At 33.4% G+C, this 20,951-nt stretch overlaps 1 protein-coding gene, 1 long non-coding RNA gene and 1 pseudogene across 2 annotated transcripts; all 3 read left to right on the top strand.

The window, feature by feature from the left end:
- The first annotated feature begins 6,360 nt into the window (after positions 1-6,360).
- On the top strand, positions 6,361-9,121 carry LOC132040089 (LEAF RUST 10 DISEASE-RESISTANCE LOCUS RECEPTOR-LIKE PROTEIN KINASE-like 2.5). Its single transcript, XM_059430705.1, has one exon. The coding sequence runs from the start codon at positions 6,516-6,518 to the stop codon at positions 7,794-7,796; it is 1,281 nt and encodes a 426-aa protein (XP_059286688.1). The 5' UTR covers positions 6,361-6,515; the 3' UTR covers positions 7,797-9,121.
- A 5,326-nt stretch (positions 9,122-14,447) lies between these two features.
- LOC132039384 (PR5-like receptor kinase) lies at positions 14,448-15,338 on the top strand (annotated as a pseudogene).
- A 3,534-nt stretch (positions 15,339-18,872) lies between these two features.
- Positions 18,873-19,692, top strand: LOC132039018 (uncharacterized). The gene is made up of 3 exons (XR_009410335.1): positions 18,873-18,990; positions 19,113-19,244; positions 19,426-19,692. It is a non-coding gene; the product is annotated as an uncharacterized LOC132039018 (long non-coding RNA).
- The last annotated feature ends 1,259 nt before the right edge of the window (positions 19,693-20,951 follow it).

Below are 20,951 nucleotides of genomic sequence, written 5' to 3'. Positions count from 1 at the left end.
TATCCTATTTCTTCCTGTCCTAAGGGATTGATTCAAATAAGTTTATTGATTTAAATGGTCTTTATTTTAGTTCTTCCAGTCCTAATTCTCACGGAGGGATTGACTCAACTAACTTTATTGATTTAAAGGCTAATCGCAAGATGCCTTTACTCCTGTAGCACAATTCAAGCAAGAAAATATTTCAGTTTAACCGTCACTATTTTTAAAGCAATTATAACCTCACGGAGTGTTAATTAATTATTTATTCCTTAGTCTGAAAATATAATTGTATTAGCAATAAGCAATTATTCCTTAGAGAAATGCATGTAGAAACTGAGATTTTATCGTAAAAATATATCAAGTGAATTCAGCAGTTCCCAACTCTTTTTATATATAACTTTTCCGGAGGTGATTTGTTTTTAATTTAAGTAACTTTAATTTTAAAAACTCAGCTTTCATCAATTTGATTCTCTCAAAAGTAACAAAGATAATGCAAATTTGTAGCATAGGTGGTTCCAATCTCTGTGGGACGATATCTTAAACTTTACTATAATTTGACAGAGTACGAGCAGAAAAATCTGTACACATTGGACTCGTTAGCTTGTCACATGAGTCTGAATTTCATATTTCTGTATGGGTTCAAATGTACCCCTACCATTATATTATTGGTTCAAATATATCCCTCCTCCCTTAAAGTTGTCCAAGGTGGACATCCTATCCTACGTGGCACTGACATTTTATGAGGTGGATACCACGTGGCATGCCACCTCAACACCCCTAACCCATTTTACCCCTCTTATCTATTTGTTCTTTCACCACTAAAATTTCATTCCCCTTCACCATCATTGTTACCATTACCATAAGGGTGAAACCCTTCCTTTATCACAAGGGTTCGTTTGGTACTGAGAAAATGAAGAAATGATAGGGGTCTTACCCTTTAGTCGAGTCCTAACATTGACCGGAGCGTCGATGTAAAAGACGAAGGGAGCAACATATATATATATATATACACATATATACATGTATATCTGTGTATATGTTTGTATATATATGTGGGAAAGTTTAACACTATTTAAATAAATAGCCATAATTGAAGAAGCGAATTAATTTATACTTCTTAATCGTGACTAATCGCAATTAATTAACCAATTGACCAAAATAAAGGCACGGCTAATTATGCAACAAGTTCAAGTTTGCAATTATGACCTTTATTGAATTGAAATCATGGAATTGGTTATTTTCAATTATGGCCACCAACAATTAAAGACTAATTATAAAGAAATGACCTCAATTGACTTAAGCCGTGAATTTGGCTATTTCAATTATGGCCCTTTTTAGCCAATTAAAGGCTAATTTTGCAAAATGTGACCTTAATTGACTTAAGCCATGAAGTTGGATAGTTCAATTAAAGTCACGGTCAACCGACAGTCGATTATTTCAATTGTGGCCGCAATTAATCACATAGTAAACAATTTATAATATCACCAAAATTAAGCACTAATTAATTATGATTAAATCTAAAAATTGCACAAATGCAAATTGATTATGCAGAATTAAGATTTGAGAAGTAGAAATGAGTAACCTATTTAATTAATCAGATTTCTTGAATTAAAAGGAGCAAAATACTTGACAATTAAACCTTTGATAATTTTAACAATTAGTTAAATAATTGTTTTGAATTATTCACTGATTAAATTTGCAAATGCTTCATATTGATCATAAAATATGTAAATTATTTTCTAAATAATTTATAATATTATTGAAGTTATTTTGCCAGATGAAATGGCAAAATATTTTCGAAAATTTTTATAAAATCATTTTAACTTATAAAAAATATATATTTCACTCTGTTTGATATCGAAAGACTTTGAATAATTAAAATAAATTATGGGAGATAAAAAATTAGGTATTAACAAAGTGGAAGTGTTTTTTCCTTTTCGGCGGGAAATTAGATGAAATTACTTCTGACATCAATGAACTGACGTGTGCCCTCTTGTATTTAATGATCTGGACACATTTCAGCCTTTGAGTGGACCAGTTCGGACGTCCATTATCGAGGCAATGATGACTTCTGTCTTTGTGAAACCCCTATAAACCTTTCGACTCCTCCTTTTGCTTTCTACTTCGCATTCTCAAATTTTCTCTGTGCCTTCTTCAACCTCTCTACAACTTTTTCTTCATTTTTTATGTTCGTCGGAGCTTCACTGGAAACCTTCGTATCAGCTTCTCTTTTCACTCTTCTTGTTGCGTTATCACTCATTTCATCATTATGTCTGCCCACTCTTTTATGACCCGAGAGTCGTCCGCCATATATGGAGGTTCTGAGGCTCCAGTGGTTCTGTCGGAGGTCATTGTTGAAGAAGCCTACGCCGACGAGGAGCCGTCATTGGTGAAGCAGAAAAAGAAGAGGTGAGGCCTGTGAGCCCACCTCCTAGTTGATCATACCTTCTAAATGGATGTTCAGCAAAGGCTGACATCACTGGACCCGGACCAATAATCAAGCTTGCAACGACTGTGACAAGCTGCCTGGAGAATATCAATCAATGATCCGACAATTGTGATAAGACGTCTATATTTTTTGGATGCTCCATATCAAAGTCAATGAAAAGTCAACCTTCGGGTCAATGGTCCAAATTTCAAGAAAAAGAATAATAACCGGGTTATCCATTATAGCTAGAGATTCCACGTCTATGTTTAAAATCTAGTATTGACTTAGATTCTTTGTTCAATTGCTCAATTTTCTCTTTTTGAACCTAGGTCTAATAACCCAAGTTAGATTAATAAACTCAAGATTTCATGGTTTAAATCACACCAAATTTACGTAGAATAGTGTAGAAAATCATTACCTTGAACTATAGGCTGCATCTCCTACCCGAGAGCTTTTTGCTAAAATATCTCAAAAAATGTATGTTCGTTTTCCTGTTCAGCTATTTATACATGCACTAGAGAAACTAACAATTCATGACAGCGATCAAGCCATTGCGATCACACTACAGGTTTTTCAACTAGCACATTTACTCTACGTGCAATCCCAGCCCCAAGGGTGCGATCACGATGCCTAATCGAATAGCCAATGACGATCACGATACCATCAATGCGATTGTGCTGAAGGACCCTGCACTAGAAAAATTGCAATGCAAAAATATGGTGCAATGGTGTCGAAATTCACTCGAGACCCTCTGGTCCCAACATTCTCAAATGGTATTGTTGACTTACGCAAAACTTAAAATATATTTTGGAACACAAAAGCTTTAAAGAGTGGTTGGGTTATTACAACTTTGTATGCTCCTATTTGAATAACTTAAATAGCTATTGGGAATATATTCTATTGAGATTTTATTAATTTAAATGTGTTTTCGTATTGTTGTTGTGAATGTATTTTCCTAACACTTTTACCAGAGATATTTAAAGACCTGCGTCGAAAATTTTACTACGTTATTTATTATGGCTCTCTTACCTGTTTCCATGCAAATACAGGTGCAGACAATATAGCTATTGGCTGATTAGTTCGTGATAGTTTACCAGCTGTTGAGGTGAGCCACCACTTTGTCCGAAGAGACCAGTGGCGGAGCCAAGTATAAGCAAGGGGGTTCATCGGCGGAAAATTTTATACTATATACAAGGTTAAAATTATTTTCTATCCTCTTAGCTTCTTCATGTATTTACTTTTTCATATTCTGAACCCCCTTAGAGAAAATTCTGGTTCCGTCGCTAGGGGAGACTACCAACATTTCTTTATTAGTCATTTACATAGTATGCACACCCAATATTGAACTTGTGTAATTGATATTTTGCACAAGCAAATATCTATCTGAGGTTATGCCTGATTTTCGCCTAGAGAATACATCAGATTACTTTATCTGTTCCAAGTCCAGTTTGTGAAATAATAACAACAGGAAAGTAATGACATAGTATTTTTACGTGGAAACCACCCAACTCACAAGGGTGTAAAAACCACGATCTACACCTCTGCAGTATTTGTCCCAAACTCCACTATAACTGTGAGCCTCAGCAAATTCAGATTACAAAACTTGCAACCTAGGAACTAACTCTACTCCCTATCTCAACAATCTACCTAGAATATTAAGCCCTCTCCAAGTTGCCCTCAACTTGAAGCTGAATTTGGCAATCGTTTATACTTATTACAATGCTTCTAGAAAAGCTGAAAAGGTACAACTCGATAAACAATCCTAATACAAAATACTAAACTTGAAGACTGTAAAGCATTGCACAATGAAACAGATTATTCAATCAAGTCCTCCGTGTCAGGCCGCACTTCAATAGTAAATTAGAAGTCTCTCAAATATTGCTTTTGCTTATTTTCTTGAATTCTGCTTTTCTCTCTATGTGAGTGCGCGAGTTTCTTCCAATGAAGACTTGCATATGTATAGTTACTGGTGAGTAGCAATTCGGTTGAACACAAACACCTTCTAGGATAAGGACCTTGAGGAGAGATAGTGTTTGAGATGGATGAGGCAACCTCTTGCTTATCACACGACTTGATAGATACAATGTAGGAGTCTGAAGATTATATCATATAACTCTTCCAAGGACTCCTATATATCCTATCTGCTAAGTCCGTATCTCGAGATATTCTTAATCCAAGAATTCTACTGTATCTGGACTCTGAGATGGAACATGTCCATTGACCTGTTTCATTCATTTTATCAATCATCAAAACATACAACCAACAAATTCCCTTTTTTCGATGATGATAAGCCCAAGTCTTTGTCTTTTTTGATACCCCATGATGTAGATTCTGGGATTTGGGAAAGAACATTAATTATTAATTCTAGATATTAGTTTCAGTTAACTTAATTATCACATTATTTGGATTAGTATTTATTATTTCATTAAATGTTTGATGTATGCTAGTGTATGAAAATTTGGGGTGTATAGTAGGTGTGGTGCATGCCAATGATCACGTCTAAAGGGTATTTTGAAATGTGATAAGCTCTTATGTATTTGGCCTAAATGTAGTATAAGTTCCATCTGCCCCTTCCCCTACGCTAGGTAGATCACCGTGTAGATTATTCAAAGTCTTATATTGTCTCTGGTCTCGGTCTTATGTAGTATTCTGTCTCTCTACTTTCCAATACATAAATTTCTGTAAAGAATCTTTCTTTGTTGATTCCAATGGAAATTAAGTCAAGTCGTTTTTGTTCCTATCTGAGACTGTTAAGACTATAAACTGCGTAACAGATACAAGAAGAAAGAAAAATAGAGTTGCTCCGCTTCATATAAAAGCACTGCATGTATACATAACAGTATAGCATAATTAGTTTGCACTTGTTTAAACATTCTCCTATACATGATGTTTCAAATTCAATCAGTACTCTCCGCCTTCCTGGTTTCTCTCCTTTTTAACTCTTTCTTCGATACCTCAGTTGCGTATTATGTCCCTTCATTTTCGTGCAATGGACTTAACATTTCATATCCTTTCTGAAGCCTTGACAACTTCAACTCTTCCTATCCTCAATACGGTGGTTATCCAGGACTTGGTATACACTGCTCTCAAAGTACCAATGCAACTCTTTACCTTTCCAATAATACATTCTTCGTCAAAAGTATTAATTATACGAACCACTCCCTGACCGTGGTGGATAGGGATATTACTGATAACTTGGCGTGCCCGAGAGCACGTCACAACCTCAGTCTGGACCATTTGCCGCTAGAATACTCCAAGCTTGATGTGCACTATACCTTCTACTATAATTGTACTAGTCCCCTTCCGTCTTCTATTCCTGTAGATTGCTTAACATCAGGCGAGAAGAAGTCATATTATTATATTGGGCATAATAAACCGAAAGATTTAAATTGGTACGGAGTTTGTGAGGATAAGGTGGTGACAACGGAGTTGGACGAAGGGTCGACTAGAGGGCTTGCTACGGCGCTTGATAAGGGGTTCGTCCTGGACTGGAGCGAACCCCGTGAACCCAACTGCGTCAAGTGTGAGGCCACTGACGGGTTTTGTGGTCACGACAATTCAACCAAAAAATTCTTGTGCTTCTGCAAAGACGGCATCACAAAGTTTGATCATTGCACATCCAAAGGTATGTACCCCATTCTTTAGAAGAAAAAAACTCTATTCGTTTCACTTTGTGTGTATTAATTTGATTGGGCATGAAGTTTGTCCACCTCTTTTAGAAACATCTTTTGGGAATACAATGAACTTAATTATGTTCCTTGTTCCTGATCTTCTTAATGAGTACAATGACAACTTTTGCAGGTCGAATCATACCTGTGAAGCTCTCAATAGGTAACTACTACTCCTTCCCCATTATATGACATTCTTTTATTTTTTATACAGAAGAAATGAATTACATCACTTTATATTTAAAAACTCATTAAATTTAAACTTATTTTTCTTTGAGGAAAAATAGCGTTTTTCGTTCTTGTATTATTACATTATGCAAGTTTTAGTACTTTTGCTATTCGAACACAATCACTCTCTTTCTTCAGGACGTGCTCTTAAGACTATAAAAATGTAATGGCATGTAAATATCACATTTTTTTAATACTCACTCTCTTTCTAAATGTTTGAATCCGACCAAACATCACCATATAAAATGAAACAAGAGTACTTGAGTGGTTTATATAATAATTGGTGGCCTAAATACCTTCTTTTCTTCTATTATCTGATCGTAGCATTATCAGCCATAGGAACTGCAATAGCTGTTACGTGCTGCTTGATATGCTGCTTCCGATATAAGAAATCATGTGACCCCTGTGTTTCATTAACAAATAAGGCAGAAAGAGAAGATCATAATGTTGGAGCCAACTTGAGGCAGTATGGATCACTAGCTCCAATGGCACATAGCTATTCAAACGTTAAGAAAATGACAAAATCCTTTAAAGAGAAACTTGGAGAAGGTGGTTATGGAGGGGTCTACAGAGGTAACCTTAATGGTCATCCTGTTGCTGTGAAGATCTTAAAAGAGACCAAGGGGAATGGAGAAGAATTCATTAACGAAGTTGCAAGCATCAGTCGAACTTCTCATGTCAACATTGTTACTCTACTGGGATTTTGTTTGAATCGTCGGGAAAAAGCTCTTATTTATGAGTTCATGCCAAATGGATCTCTTGATAAACACATATACGACGAAGATTCTAAATTGGGATGGCAAATGTTGTACAAAATTGCATTAGGGATAGCTCGAGGACTGGAATATTTGCATAGAGGGTGCAACTCACAAATTCTGCATTTTGACATAAAGCCTCACAATATTCTTTTGGACGAGGACTTTTGTCCCAAGATATCTGATTTTGGTTTAGCAAAACTATGTACTCGAAAAGATAGCATAACGTCCACACTAGAACCCCAAGGAACTATCGGTTACATAGCTCCAGAGTTGTTCTATAGAAATTTTGGTGGAGTGTCACACAAGTCTGACGTTTATAGTTATGGAATGATGATTCTCGAAATGGTCGGGGGAAGAAAGAACTACAGTGTTGAAAGAAGCCATCACAGTAAAATATATTTCCCACGTTGGGCTTATCAACGAATTTTGCTAGAGAAAGACCTAAATATACGAGACATGATGACCAATGAAGAAGAACTGATTGCCAAAAAAATGACATTAGTGGGTTTGTGGTGCATTCAGACTAACCCCTCGCAAAGGCCAGCTATCGGCAAGGTAATTGAAATGTTAGAAGGTGATATGGAGGCCTTGGAAATCCCACCAAAACCGTTCATCTGTTCTCCGTCAGGATCAGAAGGATCGCCAATGCCCACTTTGGATCTACCTGCAACAAAGCCCTTCTTAAATTCTCCTTTGAGTACAACGGTTGAGTCTACATCCTTGGAAATAGTATAGTTTGCAGATGAAGTTTTTGGACAATACTTTGGTACAACATTGGAATATACCAATTAAACATTAGTTATAAAAATGGGGGAAATTCCACTTAAAGGTTAAAATTTGGTTATTTATTTTCTTAATTAACTTTTTAACTTTTGCATGAGAGAAAAGAGGAGAAGGGGATTTTGTAGTCTGTGTTGAGGCTTAGTTTAATTTACTAATTGATGTATTATGCTAATTCTTGACTTGGAGAAGAAACTAATGACAGACTACTTCTGAACTACCCTAAGAATAGAGTACCTCCTTTTACATTGTGCTTGCATGTGCTTGCATCCTATGCATATTTTCTCTCTCTCACAAACGTTCCTCTAGTTTGTGAAACCGCTTTAAACTCCATGTTTGTGAATCCGCCTACAACTACCACCTAAATGCTTTCGAGAGCATGCTTCTCATATGAGTATTTTTTTTTTTTTTGTCATTTGAAAATATTCAGTTTCAGTGAGAGTTTGCTTGTATGTTCTTAATCTTCTTTTGATATAGACATATTTTAAGATATTTTAGTTGAAGTTATTTTCTGTAAAAATAAAATATTTAGTTTTTGCTAATATCCCGTTATTAGAAATGAGGGAGTCAATCTGCTATGAAATTCGTGTGTTTTGGGTTTCAAGACACAAAAATCAAAGGCTGAAGAATCTTATTGGTATTCTCCGGCAACTAATTCCTTTTTCGATGATTTGGCATGATAAATCATGAAGATAATGTTGTTTTCATCTATTATTGTGTTACAACATTTGATGAAGCTATAAAAATAAAAATAAAAATTATTATCTCGATTTTAATTTTGTTAGTTCGATGTTTTGTCAATGTAATGACGTGATTACTAAGGCTGCCCGGAAGTTTCTCTCATTTGTCTTTTCTTTTTTTGGGTCTTGTGGATGAAGCTGTGAGTTTTGCCTAATCAAACGCTATGAAAATATCTTTTTCGGGTAAGGACCACCTCCACTAATTGATCCTCCAATAATTTCAATGGAGTGCCCGATTAATGCCACCTGTCCATGTTTATATGTCAAAGGCTTAGATTGCTTCATTATCTTTCTTTCACTTTCATGCTCACTTGAATATCCATTGTTACCCACCTCGCTAAACTATTTTCACTCACTACAAATTTTCATGACTGTTAAATAAACCTCAATTCGGGTAACTATCATCTCCATCGAATTCTTGGAATTCATCTACATGTTTTGTGTTCACCAATTTTGATGTTGAAGAATGCTATCGAAGAGGGAAAAAGTTAATAGAGAAGCAGATAATATTGTTCAGTGAGCAGAGCAAGTATATTTTAGGATAATTTTTTTTTAACATTGAAAATGAGCTTAGGGCAAAAAGGGAAGATTGAACTTCAATATTTCGTTGCAGCGTTACAAGGAAAGCAAACAAATACTGCAATTATACTTCTTCATTTCTCTGTAGAACCAGGAAGCAAGTGATTCCATGAAAGTCAAAGAAAGAGAGAGAAGCAATTTAAGCCTTTAAATAACAATAACGTGGACAGATGGCGTTAATCAGGAATTCGCGACTTTTGTAAGACAAAAAAAAAGTTGAACCAAACTAACACAAAAAAAAAAAGTTGAACCAAACTGCGAGAATAAGTAGTTTGGCCTTTCACGCACAAAATTTGTGCGTGAATGAGCATTGTCCCACAATTGCAAACAACTTTGATAATGACCCCCACAACCCTCCCACTACATAAGTAACCAAGGAAAATAATTACACCTAAATTAAATACTAGATACTAAGATTAATTAATAATTAAATATGTACATGGAATTAGTCAACCCGTAAACACACTCCCCCGCATTATTGGCACAACGCAATATCTGAGGTTTTTTTTTTTTTTTTGCAATACTTAGTGTTTTTTTCATACTTTGACTAACGATTAGTCGTGTGTCAAGACTCCGAAACACCCTAAATTTTCCAAACAAAACTTACTTCGGATACATTTTCAACCCCTAAAATGACTATCTGAACGTCTACGTATCCTTGATGTATTGAGCCTACATTATTGTACGCAGAAAAAATATCAGGTTCTATATAAGATATTGACGTTTCGGAGTCTTGACACACGACTAATCGTTGGTCAAAGTATGGAAAAAACACTAAGTTTTTTCAAACAAAACTTACTTCGGGCACCTTTTCAACCCCTAAAATGACGATCCGAACGTCTACGTATCCTTGATGTATTGAGCCTACATTATTTTACGCAGAAAAAAATATCAGGTTCTATATAAAATATTGACGATTCGGAGTCTTGACACATGACTAATCGTTGGTCAAAGTATGGAAAAAACACTAAGTTTTTTTAAACAAAACTTACTTCGGGCACCTTTTAAACCCCTAAAATGACGATCCGAACGTTTACGTATCCTTAATGTATTGAGCCTATATTATTGTATGCAGAAAAAAATATCAGGTTCTATATAAGATATTGACGTTTCGGAGTCTTGACACACGACTAATCGTTGGTCAAAGTATGGAAAAAACACTAAGTTTTTTCAAACAAAACTTACTTTGGGGACATTTTCAACCCCTAAAATGACGATCCGAACGTCTACGTATCCTTGATGTATTGAGCCTACATTATTGTACGCAGAAAAAAATATCAGGTTTTATATAAGATATTGAGGTTTCGGAGTCTTGACACCGACAATCGTTGGTCAAAGTATGGAAAAAACACTAAGTTTTTTCAAACAAAACTTACTTCGGGGACATTTTCAACCCCTAAAATGACGATCCGAACGTCTACGTATCCTTGATGTATTGAGCCTACATTATTGTACGCAGAAAAAAATATCAGGTTCTATATAAAATATTGACGTTTCGGAGTCTTGACACATGACTAATCGTTGGTCAAAGTATGGAAAAAAACAGTAAGTTTTTTCAAACAAAACTTACTTCGGGCACCTTTTCAACCCCTAAAATGACGATCCGAACGTCTACGTATACTTGATGTATTGAGCCTACATTATTGTACGCAGAAAAAAATATCAGGTTCTATATAAAATATTGATGTTTCGGAGTCTTGACACACGACTAATCGTTGGTCAAAGTATGAAAAAAACACTAAGTTTTTTCAAACAAAACTTACTTCGGGCACCTTTTCAACCCCTAAAATGACGATCCGAACTTCTACGTATCCTTGATGTATTGGGCCTACATTATTGTACACAGAAAAAATATCAGGTTCTATGTAAAATATTGACGTTTCGGAGTCTTGACACACGACTAATCGTTGGTCAAAGTATGGAAAAAACACTATGTTTTTTCAAACAAAACTTACTTCGGGCACCTTTTCAACCCCTAAAATAACGATCCGAACGTCTGCGTATCCTTGATGTATTGGGCCTATATTATTGTACACAAAAGAAATATCAGGTTCTATATAAAATATTGACGTTTCGGAGTCTTGACATACGACTAATCGTTAGTCAAAGTATGAAAAAAAACACTAAGTGTTACAAAAAAAAAAAAAACTCAGATATTGCGTTGTGCCAGTAATGCGGGGAGTGTGTTTACGGGTTGACTAATTCCATGTACATATTTAATTATTAATTAATCTTAGTATCTAGTATTTAATTTAGGTGTAATTATTTTCCTTGGTTACTTATGTAGTGGGAGGGTCGTGGGGTCATTATCAAAGTTGTTTGCAATTGTGTGACAGTGCTCATTCACGCACAAATTTTGTGCGTGAAAATAAAATCGCTACATTTACAGTTTGGTCCTTTCATGCACTAAATTAGTGCGTGAAACCTATTTATGTTTTTTTTTTTTTTGTGTGTTAGTTTGGTTTAATTTTTTTTTTTTTTGTCCTATAAAAGTCGCGGATTCGTTAATCAGGCACTCTATTAAACATTACTAGAGGATCAATTATTGAAAGTGATCCTTACCCATCTTTTTCTGGCGTTGATTATTCAAAGTCTTTAGTCTTTGTCTTATAGGACTAGTACTTACTGTCACCTTCTTCCACATTTTTCTCACTACGTTTCAATGCATAAATAGTACTCCGCGTATTAGTTTATCCAGAAAGTTGACTTTTTTCGGCACAACTAAAATGAAAAGTGTACTACATAGACTGAGACGGAGGGAGTATTGTTTAACTAGACATAAAAAGAATTTAATTTTTTTTAAATTGTGATTTAAAATAAGTCTTAAATATTTGTGTTATTATAGATCATCTCAATAAAATAAAATGAGAATATTAAGTTTAAATTGTTTCTCAATATTAAAAGATCTCATTAAGTTTATCACATAAACTGACAAAGCTTAATAAATTTCTGCAAAATAGCTTTGTTTACAAAATCAGAGTTAGCTCAATTTGTTTGGTCCTATTTAAGACTATTTGGGGCTGTCTGGTTTAATAGCTTAGGTGGGTTATTCCAGTATAAATTTTGGGATTAAATTGATCATATATTTGATTGAAGGTATTAGTTAAAATCAATATTATTTTCATACTAAAATCTTGATAAAAATTATCCCACACTCAGTTTGCAATTCTTCAAACATCATCTAACAATGTGTCCAAGTCAATCATTCTCCTTCTTCTTGGTCTCTCTCCTTCTACTTCCTCTGTTCTCCTTGTTCATTAATTCCAATGGAGCTGATAACTGCCCTTCATCTATCTGCAATAATGGACTTAATATTTCATATCCTTTTTGGAACCACAACCCCTCTTCTTCACAACAGGGGGTATGTAGGCTTTAAGGTAGGGGTTCAATTGAACACCTAACTCTCGACGCAGAAAGATAAATTTATGTGTAAAAAATTATTAAAATTGTAATAAATAGTAGATATAAACGCATAACTTTTAAACTACAATAGGTTCAATTAAGAATTTTAAAAGGTTGAACCCCTAAAGTTTAAATCCTGGATTCGCCTCTGCTTCACAATACTGTGGCTATCCAGGATTTGGAATCCACTGTTCTGAAACCGATCGAATTCTCTATTTTTTCGAGGATTCTTTCTATGTTAAGGAGATTAAGGGCCCGTTTGGCTTAACTTATAAGTTCTTGAAACAATTTATAAGGCTGTTCATTTTTTGAGTGTTTTACGCCACTTAAGTCATTTTGTGCTTAAAATAAGCCCAAAAAAATAAGTTGGGGAAGGCCAACTTATTTTTTTTTTTTTTGGCTTATAAGCTGTTTTTTTTAAGCTAAGCCAAACGGGCTCTAATTACAATAATAACTCCCTTAGCCTGGTGGATACTGATGCTCTTGATAGCGGAGAATGTCCCAGAGCACATCATAAACTTACTCTAGAAGACTTGCCATTTGAATATTCGGAGCTTGATATAAACCTTAATTTCTATTATAAATGTACTGGTTCTCTTCCAGATCTTGCACGTCCATTAGATTGCTTAAATTCAGGTGGAAACAAGTCATATTTATATGTTAAGGATTATGAGCCGGAAGATTTGAATTGGTACGGAATTTGTGAGAAGAAAGTGGTGCGGACCGTGACGGAGAGTGAGTGGATTAATGGAGAACTTGGTGCGGTGTGCGAGGGGTTCATATTGAATTGGGGGAACGCAAAGGAGTGCGAAAAGTGTGAGGCCTCAGAGGGGCGTTGTGGTTACGACCATTCAACCCACGAGTCCTTGTGCTTCTGCAAAGATGACACCATAAAGTTTGATAAATGCAACAACAACAAAGGTACGACCTTTATTAAGAGTTTAACTTAGAGGAAAATTCACAAAGCACTATAGTTTGTAGGCTATTTACAGTGCGCAACTAATGTTTGGTTAATTACAATTCGTAGCTACTGTTCAATTTGTAGCCTGTACTCAATTGAAAGGGAGACATATGCAGTGCCACTCATCATTCTTTTACTGTCTTTCATACTGAGTTTCTAGAGCATTATATATAGCAATTCAGTTGAATCGTGTCAAGATCCTGTTTATGCCCTTGTTAAGACTGATTCTCTAGAATTGAATTACACATAAGTTCTGCAAAAGGGATTCTTTCTGCAGTGGGATGGGACTAATTGTAGAGATTTCCAGAATAGTAGAGGGCACTGTGGTGCTCAAAGTAATGAATTTATGTACATTTGCAAAGACCAAACCCAACCAAGTACATGTTTTCATGGTAAATCTAGAAACTATAAGTTTAAGTCCATGTTTGACCAAATTTCCATTTATTGAGAAAGAATATCTCCTCAATTCCTAGATTGAGAAAATACAAAGGCAAGCCAACTTCCCTTTTCATTGATTTTCTTCTGTTGTGTATTGATTATGTCAAAGGAGAAAATGTTCAGACTTAGGTGATAGTAGTTGACTAGTTATACTTTATCTAGATACATTATTCTTGTTTGGTATGAGATGATCACCTTTTATGTCTCCGTTTCAGGAAGAAACAGAATTGGACTGAAGATTGCAATAGGTGACTTTTGTTCACCTTGGTTTATCTTATTATCTTCCTCTTCTCAAGAAAATTCCAATAAGCATTTCTTCTTGCAGCAGTTGGTGCGGCTGCATTTACATAAAAATAGTTTATGTGATGTTGATCACTGGCCTCAAATACCTTCTTTTCTTCTTGTGTCTATTTACAGGATTAATATCTGCGGTTGGAGCTGCAGTAGATGTAACCTGCTGCTTGATGTGCTGCTTCCGATTTATAAGAAAAAAAAAAAGAAGACATCAAAACAGAAGATCATAATGTTGAGGCCTTCTTGAGGCAGTATGGATCCCTAGCGTTAACGACATATAGCTATTCAGGCATTAGGAAAATGACAAATTCCTTTAAAGAGAAACTTGGAGAAGGGGGTTATGGAGGGGTCTACAAAGGTAACCTGAATGATCATCCTATTGCTGTGAAGATCTTAAAAGAGACCAAAGGGAATAGAGAAGAATTCATTAACGAAGTTGCAAGCATCAGTCGAACTTCTCATGTCAACGTTGTAACTCTGTTGGGATTTTGTTTGAATCGTTAGAAAAAAGCTCTTATTTATGAATTTATGCTAAATGGATCTCTTGACAAACACATATACAGAGAAGATCCTATCATCGGATGGGAAATGTTATACAAAATTGCACTCGGGATAGCTCGAGGACTAGAATATTTGCATAGAGGGTGCAACTCACGAATTTTGCATTTTGACATAAAGCCTCACAATATTCTTCTAGACGAGGAATTTTGTCCCAAGAATTCTGATTTCGGTTTAGCTAAACTATGTACTAGAAAAGAAAGCATAATATCCACACTTGAAGCCCGAGGAACCATTGGTTACATAGCTCCAGAGGTCTTTTTTAGAAATTTTGGAGGAGTGTCACACAAATCTGATGTTTATAGTTATGGAATGATAGTTCTCGAAATGGTTGGAGGAAGAAAGAACTATAGTGATGAAAGAGGCCATCACAGTGAAATATATTTCCCACATTGGGCTTATCAACGAATTTTGCTAGATGAAGACCTAAATTTAAGAGATATGATGACCAATGAAGAAGAAGAGATTGCAAAGAAAATGATATTAGTGTTTTTCCCGAAATTGGGTAATAAGTTGAATTTGTAAGTGAGGTATAGGATATGTGGACAAACTTTAATCTATTTTGGTTTTTGAGGGAATATATATGTGGATTCGTGTACAGTGATTTATATATATGAATATATGTGTTAATAACTTGGACAAATATGTTGAAATTATAGATTGGGATAAATATATATATGTATATTATGGTACTATATTGTATTGGATGGATGAATTAAGCCAAAGAACACTGCAGATCTGGACCAAAATTAGAGAGAGAGAGAGAGAGAGAGAGAGAGAGAGAGAGAGAGAGCTTCAATATAATTTCTATTACAATGTTCTAGATCTAAAAAAAACCAACCCCTAAAAGTAGCACTACAACATAAGGCATATATAGCTACGAAAGTTTTGCCATGAATTTAAAAATCGTGGCTAATACCTATTAATAGCCATAAAAATTTAAATTCCATGGCTATCTACAAATTTGTAAAATTTCTTAGCCACGAAAATCAAATTGACAAAGCTAATTCCTCTTTTTTGCTATAATTGCTAACAATCGTGGCAATAATTACCTAAATTGCTACAACATTATTGCTACAATAAAGTTTTGTAGGCAATCATAAGTTTTTGCCACACAATAGAAGTTAGTGTAACAATAGTAACCTTTTAGCCACAATAAATTATTTGAAACTATATGTCGTAGCTAAATAAATATTTTTGCTTCAAGTTATAAACAAGTGTGACAATAGTTAAATTTTATAGCTACAAAGTTTTTGCTATAATAAAATTTCATAGCTAATCATTGTTTTTTGCCACAAGTTGAAATTTATTGTAGCAATAGTAACCTTTTAGCCACAAAAAGTTATTTTGAACAAACTTTTGTAGCTAAATAAATATTTTTGCTTCAGTACTAACATCCGTGGCAATAGTCTACTAATAGCTACAATAGTTTGTCATCAAGAAATTATATAACCACAGGGTCATTGTTGTGCTAAAATTTTCGTAGCTAATCCTTATTTTTTACTACGAGTTAAAATTTAATGTAACAATAATAATCTTTTAGCCGCATTAAAATATCTAAAACAAAATCTTGTGGCTAAAAATATTTTTCTTCAAATTATATTTGAGAATAAAAGTGAAAAATAGTCTACTTAATAATTACAATTAATTGTCATGGTAAAATGAATAACTACAAATTTTGAGTGTCGACGATAATAAAATATCATAGTTAACCATATATTTTAAAATAAGGAGTATATAACAAAATCAACAATATCATAGAGGACGAAAAAAGCTACAAAGAAATTCATATTTTAGAATAATATTTTAAAATAATACGGTTGATATCCAAGTAATAGTAAAAAAAATTATATTATAAGTCTTATAAAATAAATAGTAGTTGTTAGTCCAATTATAATTTTGAAAATCAATAAATTATATCTAATTGTAACAATAATGGTTTACCAATTACACTATAATGGTCATGCACTATCTTATTAATTATCATAAATTAAATTATACGGTGAATCTAGCAAATGAAAATTTAATATGATTTATGTGATGAATAATATTGTATTTCTTGTGACTATTAGTTGATAGTTTATAACACTTTTTTAATATTATTAAGATTTATTTACAAAAAATTAAATAATTTAATATGGTTAATATATGAGTGTATAAAAAAACTAACTAGTATATCATAATTCATATTAAATAAAGTAATGATTGTAAGTTTCAAATACAATTTACATAAACTTGTAGTTATATTTAATTAAATTTGAATCTCTAACTATAAAACGAACTAAACTATTTGCATGTATTTATCTACATTGATCGGTAATATATTCATTTTAAATTAGTATAAAAGTTATTCATGCTATGATCTAATGCTATTTCAATAATTATCATAAATATAACTAAACACTATAAATTAAGAATTTAATAGAATTAAAATAGGGGAGTATATAACAAAATCAACTATTTCATAGAGGATGAAAAAAGCTATAAAGGAATTCAAATTTTAGAATAATATTTATGTCATATATATAGTTGAGTTTCCCATTTACTTAGAGTAAGGTCTATAATATCTATCATTATTTTCACTAGGTAATTTTCTTTGTCATATATGATAGTTTCATCATAGAATTTGTATATAAAGAAGTAAAAGAAAGCTAAAAAAATATACATATAAATTTTTATAATGTTAAGAAAATTATACAGTCAAATCTTTATATAATTGTCATTCGTTATAACAATATTTCACTATAATGGCCTGATTTTCTCTGGAATCGATTTTTCATGTTATATTTTACTTCTCTATAACAACATTCTATCTATAACAGTAGTGACATTCATTATAGCGGGGCACTCTTTGTAACATCATCTCTCCATAATTGTCATACTCAAATATTGCGTAATAATATTTTGTAAGAAATATATTATGTGTAAAAATAACATATTAAAATATTCATGATAATCATCATTGATGTCATGCACATAGTAAATTTCAAGCATGAATATCTAAAAGGAAAAAAATTATATTTCTAACAAAATTTTAAAATCACTTCAAGTAGATTATCACTAAGAGATTCCAAAATTTAAGAAACAACCTACAATTATAGAATTCTTACATCAAACTTGAAATGTTTAAATTTTCAACTAATTTTAAATGCACATGTTTCTTAGATTTTTTTTTTTTTATTGGTATAGTACAAATAGTTATGGATTTATTAGTAATTTGTTAGTCTTTTCAATTTTCAATAAATGAAATATGAAAATCAGTTGAGATTTTAAATTTAACTAGTATTTTGTTTACATTTATAACATAAAAAATATAGAAAAATAATTTTTTGTGTGCTTTTGGTTATAACAGCTAAATGAGATCTAAATATCAGATACCGGTATACATACATAACAACACTTCACTATAGCAGCCATGAAATTTCGGACAAACACTGCCATTATAGAGAGGTTTGAATGTATCTAATTAATAACAACTATAGTTTTTTACCAATTACATTGTAATGGTCATGTACTATCTTATTAATTTTCATACATTAAATTATACACTTTGAATCTAACAAATGAAAATTTGATATTTTATAACACTTTTTTGATATTATTAGGATTTATTTCAAAAACGGTAAAAAAAATTAATATGATTAATTTATGAGTTTATAAGAAAACTAACTAGTATATCATAATTCATATTAAATAATTCTTTTTAAGTTTCAAATACAATTTAGATGCACTTGTAATTATATTTAATTAAATTTGAATATCGGACTATAAACAATTTTAAAGGAATACATATATTAGAATAATATTTATTCCATATGAATAGTTGACTCTTTCCTTTTACCTAAAGTAAAGTATATATTCATAATTAGGAGTACTTTGCATTAGGTAATTTTCTTTATTACCTACTTCCGTTACTTTGCAATAAGAAAGGTAAAGGAAACACAAATTAAAGCCCAATTTCTCAAACCTAAATCCCCACCGCATACCCTTCCCCACTTTCTCATACCCTTCTTCAAAAATTGGTTTCTCTTTTCACTTGATAAAAAGTAAATCATTGAAGCCCTAGATCGCCCAACGGCCGCTAGTTCGTGAGAATTTATGAGTTTAAGTCCCGAAAAGTGAACAATGAAAAAGATAAAAAGAAAGCAAGAGAGAATCCATCACTTTTATATTCAAAGTATGCTCATATCTTTATATTTTAAGATTTTTGAATCTTGGCTCACACCTATTTGACTCTAAGTTTTTGAGTTCAGTCTTATTCCAATAATTTTATTAATATCGTGCCTTATTTTTTATTAGTAGTGAGTGAGATTTTGAAGATTTTAAAGTTATAATAATCTTTGGCGGGAGCCATAGTTCGTCGATTGCAACAACAAAGCGACTATACAATATTGGGGAGAAGATCTTTTTAAGAAGTTAAAAAGTCTGCAGGTTTGTATACATTTTTTTTTTTTGCTTTGCATTTTTTCTTTTTTTTTTCACTGTGTTAAATTTTTTTGGTAATAGAATTATCTAAGTCTTTCTTTTTCGCTTGAATTTCTATGTACACACACATATACTTAATTGTTTCTGCTTCTGAGTGCTAAAATAATTTATCATTATTAACTGACAGATTTGTGGAATGAGAGCATATAAGTGACAAATTAAGACAAGATGTTGATCAAGCTAAGGTGCGGTTGAAGACCGTGGAAGGAGAGAAAGAGGAAGACTATGCAGCTTTGGACTCAAACAAGATGGTGTCACAAAAATTGTGTATTATGACTATGTTGAAATAGAAAAATACAATTATTATTCAACTTTTTTTTGGATCAAGTACAATTATCTGTAACTTGAAAGTGTTTTGGAATAAAAAAAAATGAATTCTTTTATAAAATTCTTGTTACTAACAATGATTGTGGAAAATTCTTTAATTTGTAGTAATAATGGAATTATTGAGTGTGTAGCTAAATTTATAATTGCTCCATAAAATTTCACCTTCCGTAGCAAATGAAGAAACATTTTAGCTATAATTTTATATATTTCATGGCTAAAGGTATATATTTTTAGCTACAATATAAAAATGTTTGTGGTAAATACTTCAAATCATAGCTATGAATTTCTTGATTCGTAACTAAATATGGATACTATTGCCACGAGACTAGAATGTAAAATAGCCATAAATTTTGAGTTTGCGTGGCAAATAAATTAAATATTTTGCCACAACACAATACCTTCTGGCTACAATATGAAGATAGCTACAAATTTTATTTGTCGTGGCAAAAGAATAAAATCACTTGCTATAAGTATATTTTTTTGGCAAAAAGTTTTTTACCATTACGGCTACAACACAAAAAAATGTAGCAATAAGTATTAGTCCTTAGCCACGGACCATGTAAAGTTTGTAGCTAACTTTTAGCTACGCTACATTTTGCTACGAATGCTACGGAACAAAAAGTTGTGGCTAAAGTGTTTAGCCACGAAAATTTTCATAATTAGCTACAACGTACTTCGTAGCTATAGATACACAATGTTGTAGTGTAGGGAAATGCCTTCTATTTATAGTTTTGCCTTATGGGCCTTGCGTACAACATAAAGCCCCTTTAGAATAAAAGAAAACCTAAAGGATAAGTTGGGCGTACGGTGCGACACCGTCACGATTGCGTACAACGTAAGGAACGGTCTTGACGCGTGGCAATTTTGTAAGCGATCACCGGACTAACGGCCACGATCAACTACGCCATGGAGAAACCGGTTAACGGCCGCCGTCAACTTACGGCTATGGAGAAACCGACCAAACGCATTTCCCTCGCTTTCTCCGATCAACCACTTCTAGTCACCTGATCACCTCCCGGCCGAAAGAAAGTCTTCATGCTCGTGCTTGTTTCTTTCTTCCCTCGATTCCGGTCTCACCGGTCTAGCATAAACCGATTTTTACCGTATACGTATAGTCCCCACACCCTTCGGTTTGTAGTTTTTCTGGGAGTAACGAAGGGATGAGTCCTGAACCCGTGGTTCCATAAGCTCGTTCTTATCTTTTCATTTTGGCCGAAATTGCGTCATCCCCCTGCTTCATCGACGTGTCTCTCCCAAAACCAAAATTTGCAACCGCCGTTACGTCGTTCAAAACCGTCTTAATTGTGGGGAAAGGGCCCCTTTTCC

Source organism: Lycium ferocissimum, chromosome 12 (assembly GCF_029784015.1).
Source record: "Lycium ferocissimum isolate CSIRO_LF1 chromosome 12, AGI_CSIRO_Lferr_CH_V1, whole genome shotgun sequence".
Lineage (NCBI taxonomy): Eukaryota > Viridiplantae > Streptophyta > Magnoliopsida > Solanales > Solanaceae > Lycium > Lycium ferocissimum.
The sequence above is the reverse complement of the archived record's forward strand: the minus strand, read 5'-3'. Positions and strand labels throughout refer to the sequence as shown.

Bases quoted from the DNA above. Each gene is read 5' to 3' on its own strand.
- LOC132040089 (XM_059430705.1), top strand. From the start codon at position 6,516: ATGTTTGAATCCGACCAAACATCACCATATAAAATGAAACAAGAGTAC.